Genomic DNA, 11,215 nt, shown 5'->3' with positions numbered 1-11,215 from the left:
CCAAAAAGGATAATTATGTTGTAAAACAAAATGCCAAACGACAGACATAGGGTTAATAAACGTGTATTTAGTGAATTAACCTGTATACTCATTGTTGATAGACAACTGATATTTAATGATACACCGGTCCATTTGGGTATTTTACAGTGTAGTATGTTTCAGTTGGTGTAGTATGTTTCATGTTTTCAGTTGGTGTGTGTGTGTGTGTGTGTGTGTGTGTGTGTGTGTGTGTGTGTGTGTGTGTGTGTGTGCGTGCGTGCGTGCGTGCGTGCGTGCGTGCGTGCGTGCGTGCGTGTGTGTGTGTGTGTGCGCGCGCAGCGTTTTCTTTTCTTTTTTCCAGCACACTAATGCATTCTGAACTTAAAACGCACTTCATCAGATCATGCAGGTGATACAGATGGATGTATTTTACCTTGAAGTGGCAATCTCCACTTTGGTTTTGGCGATGGCTGCGGCCCTGATGGCTCCCTCAACAGCGCGGTCCACCTTCTGCTTGGTCTTGGTGTTCCTCATGGGAATGAGATGCTTCTTGATGCCACGGGCCAGCACGTTGTTCTTGTACTTCCCTTCCTCCTTGGTGCCGTCGGGAAAGACGGTGCAGCCGTAGCCGTGACGCTTGTTGTTCAGCCACTCCCCCTCGTACTTCATGCCGTTGGTGCGCTCCGAGACGCCGAAGCCGCAGCGCTTGTCGTTCTTCCACTCGCCCATGTACGACTCGGTGGTGGTGGCGTCCACGTTGTCCTCCAGGGGCAGGAAGTCGTCGCCCACGTCACCGCCGTCGAAGCTGATGGTGGAGTTGGCGTCGCTGCTGCTGATGCGGCTCATGGTGCCGTCGCTGCGCGCCGAGCTGCGCTTGCTGGAGATGGACGAGCGCGAGTCGGACTTGCGCAGCCGCTGGAGGCTGCCGAAGAGCGAGCCGCGGCGGAAAAGGCCCTTCTTTCCGCTGCCCTCGCCTTCCGAGTGAAAGTTCAGCACAAAGCCCCCGCGCGTGCCGGCCGGGGTGTCGGACAGGGAGTCGTGGAGAGCGGTGCTGTTGCTTTGCTCGCTGCGGAGGGAGGCCAGCGAGGTGCGAAGGGGGGAGCGGATGACAGTCGCCATGCCGTACGGGACACTCTGACGTACACCATAACCATGACGCATCCCACCGGTCCACTGACCCTGATATGTACCTGCAGGGGGGGGGACAAGTTAGGCAATGAGTTGAATGGAGGAGTATGTGTAAGAAATAATACATCCAGTACCAGCCTATGGTGGAAAGGAGAGGGACCAGAGAGGGCCAGGGCAGGGCCTGTGGAAGACTACCTTTACAGTATGTGTTTTTGTCCTCTGTGGATAGCTTTAAAGCACAGCTCAAGACCTATTTCTTCACTCTTGCTTTTAGATTTATGATTTATTGTAATCATGTGTACTTTTTCTGTTAAGCATTTATGATTCATTTCTGCTCTGTAAAGCGCTTTGAGTCATGAAAGGTGCTATATAAATAAAGTTTTGTTATTTATTATTATTAAATTGAAAAACATTTAATTTGTCATTTGAAAGAGTCACACCCGATATATAAAAAGGGCAGTCGAAACCTCCCACCCATTAGTGTGTGAATGAATGAATGACGTTAATGAATGAATGAAAGAAACTAAAACTAGAGTGCTGATCTGTACATAAAATGTTTACAGCATGACATCTTCCTCAATAGCTTAAAATGTATATACTCCTCACATCTGAATCAGATAAAATTGGTTTGTCACAGGCTCTACTGTACAGTGATACAATGAGAGGTCATAAAATAGTTCCTACAAATTTTAGGAAATATTGTATGACCTACAATACAATAGTTAACAATTCAATTCCCTCTGTTTCATTACAACTGAAATTATCTTCAACTGTATACTGTACTGACGTTTGTCTCATGAAAAACCTTCAGGAAAATAGTATATGTATGGTGTCATTTAGCTAGTATAACATCATATAGGTAACAAACTGATAAATTATTGCCAGCATTTTAAAACACTTGGGTTTTAAAATGAGACAAATATTATGTCTCAGCCACTATAGCCATAATACCACATGCCTGCCCCACACACACACACACACCACATCACAAGCACGCGCAGCCTAACACCACAAATTTGTGCTGACATCTGGCATGTCTCTATTTGACACACACACACGCACGCATACGCGCGCGCGCGCGCACACACACACACACACACACACACACGCGCGCGCGCGCGCGCGCAAGCACACACAAACACAGACGTCAGTATTGGGACGTCAGGCATGGCCATATGGGTTGAGTGCCATATGGGCATATTTGTCCTACACAGACAGAACTTGAACTGTTTTATAGAACAGATAGAAGTAGATAGCAAAAGAATAGGCTTTTGGCCTAATATTCCTTCAATGAATGCAAGTAGCAGTTTTTCATCCATGGTGATCCGTTCCCATACAGCCAAGACAATGGAAAATCGATGAAAATACATCTGGTTATATTTTGCAAGTGAAACTGGAGCTACCCCTGTGCTATATAACTATTATATTACTTAACTCTGTGGCATTCATATCCACTGTGAATGATGATATGCAATCCTCTCTCAAACCTGATCAAATCATGAGCACACGCAGGCACAGGCTTGGAAAATTAAAAAAAAAAAGAAACACCTTATTCTGAGGCTAGGATACTGCAAAAGCAATTAAACCATTTAGAAAATATCTAGCCATCAAATGCTAAAAGTCACTGTGGCAGTGGTGGGAAAAGAAAACTCAATTTCTTCACTTAAGTAAAAGTATCAATACAGCAATGTAGAAACACTGTTACAAAAGGTCTGTTAAAAGTCTGGTAATCAAAACTGACTTAAAGGGATATTCCACTTTCAACAGGGAAACAGCGTATGGGCTTTTCTCCACACACACCCATTGTAACTTCAAACTACATTTTAACCATGATAGATTCATTAAAAACACCCATTGTTTTTTTCTGGTGACTCATACTACCCTCCTAATACGTGAGCAGGCTGTGTTTTTTTCGATGACTTTCTTCATTTATTTGTAATAATTATTTGGGAAAATGGAAAAAAATTAAATACAACAAATATTTATTAAAAATAAATGAAAAAGGTTATCGGAAAAACACGGCCTGCTCACGTATTAGGAGGGTAGTATGAGTCACCAGAAAAAAATAATGGGTGTTTTTAATGAATCTATCAAGGTTAAAATGAAGTTTGAAGTTACAATGGGTGTGTGTGGGGAGAGGCCCTGGGCCTGGAGGGACTGGTAACATTTACATCAAATATCAAAATATTGAATCAAGCAAATTAAAAACTGTTCAGGGTGTTCATAGAAGCCTGATTAGACGATACAATTACCAAAAGTTTTTTTGAAAGTGAAATATCCCTTTAAGTACAAAAATGAAGCATAGCGTTATGCAGGACACGTGAGTCTCGCCCGCCTCAGCTGTAATCAGCTGTCAGTCAGATCCTTTTTCTATTAGATCTACTGATCATTACATCACACGGCCATAATACAATCAAAGCTCTCGCTCAGCAGGGAGGCTCCATTAAATACGGCTTGCATTCACTATAGCTCTGCTTGTCTTTGATCCGAAGCCTCGGCTCCGCTGCTGCTTAGCTGCCTCCTCCACCCCAGCCTCCACCTTTTGATCAGAGTCTGGCATAGGCTCAAATACTTGTGATTTTATGTCTGCTGACTCAGGATAATATGACAATGTATTGCTATTGTACTACTATACTAGTAAGACGCCTCAGGGCGACATGCGACCTCGTGAGGTCGCGCCATCTGGCCAGTGCTGTATATCGGAACAGTTACCCATTATATGGAGAAGACCCCTGCATGATAGTCAACAATGTTATGTCAAAACATGCCCATATATGGGCATTACCAAATATGGGCATTCCCAGATATGTTCTTAATATTGATGACATTGGGACAGGGATCTCCATATATGGGCATAAAACGTATGTTAATTAGTAAAGCCAAGCAGGGCCTTCGCAGTTAGGGCCTGGGTATCTCCATATATGGGCATGAGGGTACCCTAAGAGGGCATCATCTGGGAATGCCCATACTGTATATTGACATTTTGTTTATTTTATCCTTTAAAGTGCCAAAGGTAAAAGTACTCATTATGCAGAGTTTCACAAGGTATCATATGTACAAGTAAAACGCCATAATGTCGAGTGGCTTACTGTAAGTGCTTAAATTGTTGTTGATTAGCTTGACAGACGGACAACTACTCCCTGATGGTCACAATAAAATGTATTAAAATCTTTTGAAAATAGAAGATCTACAAGCTCACTGTGAGCTTGCAAATCTGCTATTTAAAAAAAGAAGGATTGAAATTTTGAAATACTACTAAATTGTGCTTGAGTAAAGTGTACAGTTCCACCACTGCACTGGGGTAGTATTAAAATCCTCTAACATCAGTTATTCTCTTATCCATCCATCCATCCATCCATCATCCATATGGTGAATGCGCATTACAATAGTTTCTTCGTCCAACGCACTTATTAAAGTGCATAACATTTACACACACAGTCGCACTAATGGCAGAGTCTACCATGCAAGGCACCAACCTGCTCATGAAGGGCAGTTAGGCCAGGGGTTCAGTATCTTGCACACAGACACCTTGACATGCAGCCAGGAGGAGTATGGGATCAAATCATGAACCTTATGATTCCAAGACAGCCACTATATCTCCTGGGCCGCCAGTGCCTCTTAAAAAATTGTCATGATCGTATTTCTGAACAAAGTGAACTGTTAGCCGTGAGATCTTTAAGCCCAGGTTGGTTGAGAATATCAAGTTCTATCTTACTGAGCCTAGGAACTAAAAAAGAAATAGCACTCATCAAAGCTGGTGAATTTTGTGTCAATTTTCTAATTCTACTAGCCACCTATGGCAGGCAGTCAACAGTGATCAAAGATCAATAAATGCCTTCTATTCTTATTTTGGCAACTAAGAAATAAAACTGTTGTCATTTTATTTTTGTTTATATCTACCAGCCGGTATGACCGGTTGAGGTAAAAGTTAAGAGACCTGACAGAGGGCTTGTGCCTCTCAGTGTGGCCCTGATGCCTTCAGTTGGAGGGAGAGTGTGCTATTTTAAAATATGGAAGTAACTTGAGATGCTGGGAAGCCTGCCGGCACAGCCAAACATAACTCCAACAACTATCTTGCTATGTCAAAGAAGTCTTCTGCATAGGACTAAAGAGAGAACCATGGATAAATCCCTGGAAAAAGAAATGTAGGGGGAAAAAGTTGAAATGGAACAACCCTGAAATCACTTGCTGCACCAAGCCTTAAATTGTCTCAATGAATTAAAAGAAGTACTGGATTCTTTTTACCCAGTATTTAGTCCTAAAAGAGGCTTGATGTCTTTTTTTGTAATTTATTTTACAACTTGAATTCATAGCAGGTATTCCAAATTCACAGTGAAACCAAATCAACAGATTTAACTAAAAAGACATGTAAATAATTTTGCCCATGAATCTGCATATTATAGACTATGATATTTATAGGACTGAGCAGTTCTTCAAACTGCATAGATTTTCTGCTGTCTATGCAGTGTACCGGCAGTAGAAACATATCCACACAGAGAAGCCACCATGTGGCAAATTTGAAAATGGTTCTACCATGGTCCACTGGGAGTGTGCATGTAAAGTTTCACGCCAATCTTGTTAATGTGTTTAAGCTGCTACACAATAGGCTCTGTGCATGACTGCAGTTCCCAAAACATGGCATTCCCGTGTTCCTGTTCCAAGTCAGTTTCTCATAGCTTCATTTGATTAGCTCAGCAGCAGAAAAAGAAAACAGGAATGCCACCTTCTGGAAAAGAGAACTACAGACATGCACAGAGCCTATTAAAGCTTTTTCTCAATACATATGCATACATATAAAAGTATATATCTGTTCACATGATGCCCTACACAAATCTATGCCCGACTGTGCCCTTACACACCTGTTGCTTATGATATCAATCTTGACTTTTGTCACCTTTCTTTTCTCCGATAGATGCTAGTTTATTATGCTAAGATCTTGGTAACTTTTTCTTTCTTTTTTTAATTAAATTTGTTTTTCCTTGACCACAGGCATAACAGATGCTAGGTTCATGGTTAACCATCTTAGTTTCTTTGAGGCACTACATTGTTCTCGCTGCATTCTACTTATGTTATACTATTTTGCACCTTGTTTTCATCAACTTCTATTGCATTGGTCAACGGGTCAAGTGGTCAATGGGTCCAACTGCTTTGCCTGCAAGCTCCTTGGAATGAACTGAGCAAAACCCTTCCTTAAAGTAAGTAGCTTAGTGTAGTTTGTGAGAGCAAATGATTAATTAAAGAAGTATAATAAAGAATTTGCTTTTATGCTTCGCAAAGGAATACATTGACAAACTTCTCTACATAGAAAATGGGTCAATTTACACTCTTAATGTTCAATTTACTATTAAGATTTACAGCATTTAAGTGAAATAAAATGCACCTCATTAGGCTAAGAACATTACTTAAGAAAGTTGTGCTCCTCGGAGCACATGGCTCCTAGGTCTACCTAGGTCTACCTAGGGTCCACAAACTTTGCCAAAGCTTGAGGGCCCTGGGTAGGCAACCCGGCCTGACCAAATTGGTCATACCGGTAGACATTTGGAATGGGATCTTAAAAATCAAATGTATACATCTTGACCCCAGAGATAATGAGTACTGATTTGAGTGAATTTGGGAAAAGAATTGTGCAAAACAGCCACGCCCACAAACTTTGGAGGCCAATCATAGCTATTCGGAATGGAATATGAGAAATGTGACAAATCAACAATTTTTTAAACAAATGTTCTTCCTTGGCCAAACAAATGTTCTTCCTTGGCCTACTGGGAGTGTACGCAAGGTTTCCTTTGGGCTTTATTGTTACACATGCATCAACATGTAAACTATCAGCAGGTAGGCCAATATTATGAATTAAATTACCTATCAATAGCAACGTTAAGTTAGCAACTGCTGGTTTTAAGAAAGTTTTCCGACTGAAAAAGCACACAGTTGCCTCTCTTAACTGGTCGTTCGTAAATAAGCCACACCGAATGCACTCTCAACGTCAACGCCCACTGCACTCACTACACTTAGCACACACCCGGTGCGCATTTCCGAACGCACCCATAGTCTGGACAAAATTGATAGGAGTAGCAAAAACTTTGTAGCAAAGAAAACACAATATGGTGGAAAACCTGTCAGACAGAAATTGGCATGGCTTATTTGGAGAGTAATGATCCAAGGAATCCAAGGGAAAGGGAATTTTGATTGTATGACCTACGGTTCAAGAGTTATAGGCCACAACGTGAATTTGCCTGTTATAGTGCCACCATGAGGCCAATTTGCAAAATGTAGAGTGGCATTTCATCCTTGGCCTAGTAGGCTGGCTGAGCGTGGATGTTCTATGACCCAGAAGGGCGGGGATAGGAGCCGCTGAATCTCAGCGGCGAATAGCCTTTGTTCACCGGTCTCTGTTTATATATGTTCAAGTGAGATTGGGGTAAGAGCGCTCGTTTTGTCGTTCACCACACACCCCTACTACCACCTGGATCAATTCACTTTGATAGTCTCTTATCAGCGCACCTGTGTAATTCTGCGTAATCACCATGAGATGGCGACAACAGCCATTCACTTGTGTAGTCGCTGACGTCACTCGTTTGCGACCCCTCTTTCTTTGTTTATCTACTAGCCTAGCTCACCTGTGTTTAGCCATTAGCTTACTATGCCTAACTCTAACCCCAACCCTAACCTTAACCTCAGTAAAACTATGCCTAACCCTAACCCTAACCTCCGTGGGGTGAGGCACTATCATTCCTGCCGACGCTACGTTGTTGTTGTCGTTGTTGTGGATCAAAGCAACCGCTTGTTCCGCCCCGCGCCGCACGACGAGCGTTCCGGTTCTCGAACTAACTGATTCTCGATCTAGCGGTGACATATACACACAGACTCGCCTGATTGGCATGAACCACAGTTACTGGGGCCTTTACCCAGGCTTTCTTTCTTGAATGAAATGCCTGGATCCCGAGGCTATTGGCCTACTGAGAAGAAGTTTCACGGCAATCGGACACAGTGTTCATGATTTGAGACATTTTGTTCAAAACGGGCCACTCCTGCAAACTTTGGAAGCCAATCTTATCCAATTATGACAGAATATGAAAAATCAAACCAATCCGTCTTGATCGCATGACTGTAGAGATAATGTGTAGTGATTTGAGTGATGTTTGAACAAAAGAGTTAGGGTTAGGAGTAATTGGCCTCCTGGTGGCGCTGTAACAGGCAGAGTGTGCATGCAAAGTTGCGCACTGAGTGATCCAATTAGCTGCTCACAGACGGAAAACATAGTCTCTGCCACGCCTTTGGCCTGGCGGAGACAATAATACTATATACTGTATCTCTGACCTCATGATTCCCACTAGGCATGGTCCTGCTTGGGGATAAGCTTTCTGACAGATCTCTTACACCTGTTCTTTCCTTCTAGAAGTCTCTACAGGAGGTGGGACAGACCTACTGGCAAAATATAGACTGGAAACTATGAAGACGTTTGTTCCAAAATGAAGTATCCACAATTTAAAAACAAAAAAGGTACACTTGCATTCAAATTCTGTAACAGGCTTATATAGCATGAAATTCAAACAAACATAAATTTATGCTAAAAGTAACCCTTTTACAGACTCGATCCACTTCATATATTAGATTTTTTTAAATATGCAACTGGCTATGAATGGGTTTCCCAGGTTCCATTGATGGAGCGCGGCACATTAAATATAGGCTGCCATGTAACATATACGATTTAAAGAGGCAAACACATCCAAATCAGGTTCATGACGTTTCCAAAGTTGCTGAAGCGATAATATGGCAATGCATCATGCCACATCGACTAGAACTAATAAAGGGGATACTCAGTGGAGGTAGGTGAGTGACAGGGACAGAAATGAGAGAATATGAGACCAAAAGAGTATAGAGACCCCCACCCCATAGTGAGAAAGCTCTGACAGGCTGTGTTGGGAAACATCAACATTCATCTAGCTATAATTATCAACAAAAATGATTTCCTTAAAGGTCAACCATACTGGTGTCTCGCCTGTTTAGCACTTCTTGACTTGTCTTCTCCTATTGCTGGATTGCTATCAATGTTATGCATGCATGCACACACTTTCTATAACCACTTGAACTAGCATCCCTAATCTGGGGCAAACATTCAGCTGAGTAAATGTAGGAGATTTGCTTTGAAATGCATTAGAGTAGACATGTCCTATATTTTACTTCTTTTTTTTTTAAATTCACACTTATCCTGAGGATGTGTGGGAATGGTTGTTTGCATTGACTAGATTGATCCACACAGGTGTGTAGCCTACTTCACACCCAGCCCAGAGTCTAATTAGTTTGACGGACTAAATTTAGAGTTTAGTGCAATGGTTGAATACCTCCCACTTTAATGTGCATTTCATACACTGTTCAGTCACATCTGAGTTTTATTGAAAACATACACTAATGCGTAATAATATTTGATAACTATCTTGCCTACAATCTGCTCAACCCATCCAGTTTTCCTAGGAGCTTATCCAAACCTTATGTCCAGAGTGTCCACTAGTACCAATGTAGTTTGATACAGAGAACTCCCTGAATGCTACTTAGCAATTTACTTAGATGTAGTCTACATGATTTTGCAATACAATTAGAATGTACAGTAGGAGTTGGTAAACACAAACATGTTCATTGATTACAGCAGTACCTTGCAGAATAGTAATTTGATTATAAAACATGCAGCTGTTCTACTTTGTTATTGTTAGGCTACTGTATAGAGTAGACTACGAATAATTCAAACAAATGGTTCTCCTGCTTTACTGATCAATGCAAAAATCAGATCAGTGTAAAGTCCCTGTGGCATTCAACAAAATATTTGTTTCTACCTAGCCAACATGTTCGGATGAGGTCTTCTATTTTTAGCCATGACCTCTGTGCTCCCACCAGTTCAGTTTCAATCCTGCATGGAAACAAACTGATAGGTTATAACTAGGCTATCTGATGCAATCTGTCTCAGTGTGCATTCTGCAAAAAAAAAATCCATGTGAAACTACTAGCCTACACCCTACAATCCACTTTATCAACATTGTTATAGGCTGGTTGAATGAATAATATATATATTGCGCGCGCGCGCGCACGCACGCACGCGCGCGCACACACACACACACACACACACACACACACACACACACACACACACACACACACACACACACACACACACACACACACACACACACACACACACACAGCGGGGGTTCACATAATGATGCAGCTGAGCCTGTGGGCGGTAACAGCTGAGATGTTGGACTACTGTACGCCGACACACTGTTGCTCTAGCTGTCTCTCTCTCTCACCTCCATCCCCGTACGTTTCCACGCCATAGCCATCCTGCAAACCGTTACTCCACGTCCCCTCGTATCTGGCCGGCGTGCTCAGGCTCTGCCGGACCCCGTAGCGACCCTTAAATCCATGAGTCCACTCTCCCCGGTAAATCCACCTCCCCTTCGTCTCCACGCCGAGCCCGTGGCGCTTGCCCTGCGCCCAGTAGCCCTGGTAGATGTTCCCACTGGGCCAGGTGTACACGCCGACCACCTCGAAACCGTTGGACCATGAGCCCGCGTACTCGCCCTGGCCCTTGGGCCCGGTGCACAGGCCGTGTCCGTGGGCTTTGCCGTCCTCCCAGCCTCCACAGTATGTGCCACCATCGTCAAAATCGAACCGGCCGCCCGTCATTCAGAAAACGAGGGTGTCAAGGGGGAGCACTGTAGTTGCGCGGCGCCCGGGCGGGGGGGATTTTGTGCAGATTACTTCCCGTGGTCCAAATCGAAGTCCGAAGGTGGAAAAGTGCGGCGAGCGCAGCGAAAGTGGGCGTCCGAGTGAGAGAGCGACCTCGGCGCGGGGGTCTGAGGCACCGACAAGCGATGAGTGATGGTCGCTGGGAGCATTGGTGGTTGGTTTGTTGGAGCGGGACGTGGGAGGGTGAGAGGCGGCCGCCACGGCTGCCAGAATCGCTCCACTGACGTGTGTTTTATGACTTCCCACACCCCCCTCTATGTCTGTCTGACACAAGGAGGGAGGAGAAAGAGAGAGAGAGGGTGCAGTGGTGAAGAATACAATCGTTCCCGTTACCTAGGTGAAGCCGAGCCTATTATTGAGTGATGGTGGT

The 11,215-nt window shown here is 43.5% G+C and overlaps 1 protein-coding gene across 1 annotated transcript in view; it reads right to left on the bottom strand.

Moving 5' to 3' along the window:
* Nucleotides 1-11,035, bottom strand: part of LOC308284533 (junctophilin-1-like) — a 26,462-nt gene extending 15,427 nt beyond the window's left edge. Inside the window, exons 1-2 of the mRNA XM_080725191.1 lie at nt 10,404-11,035; nt 413-1,169 (exon numbers count right to left, since the gene is read on the bottom strand). Of these exons, the coding sequence (XP_080581317.1) occupies nt 413-1,169; nt 10,404-10,782 (1,136 nt within the window). The 5' untranslated portion in view covers nt 10,783-11,035. The remainder of the gene's footprint in view (nt 1-412; nt 1,170-10,403) is intronic.
* Between the last annotated feature and the right edge of the window lie 180 nt (nt 11,036-11,215).

Source organism: Nannobrachium achirus, assembly GCF_963921795.1.
Source record: "Nannobrachium achirus genome assembly, chromosome: 5".
Classification (NCBI taxonomy): Eukaryota; Metazoa; Chordata; class Actinopteri; order Myctophiformes; family Myctophidae; genus Nannobrachium; species Nannobrachium achirus.
This window is presented reverse-complemented; position numbering and strand designations above follow the sequence as displayed.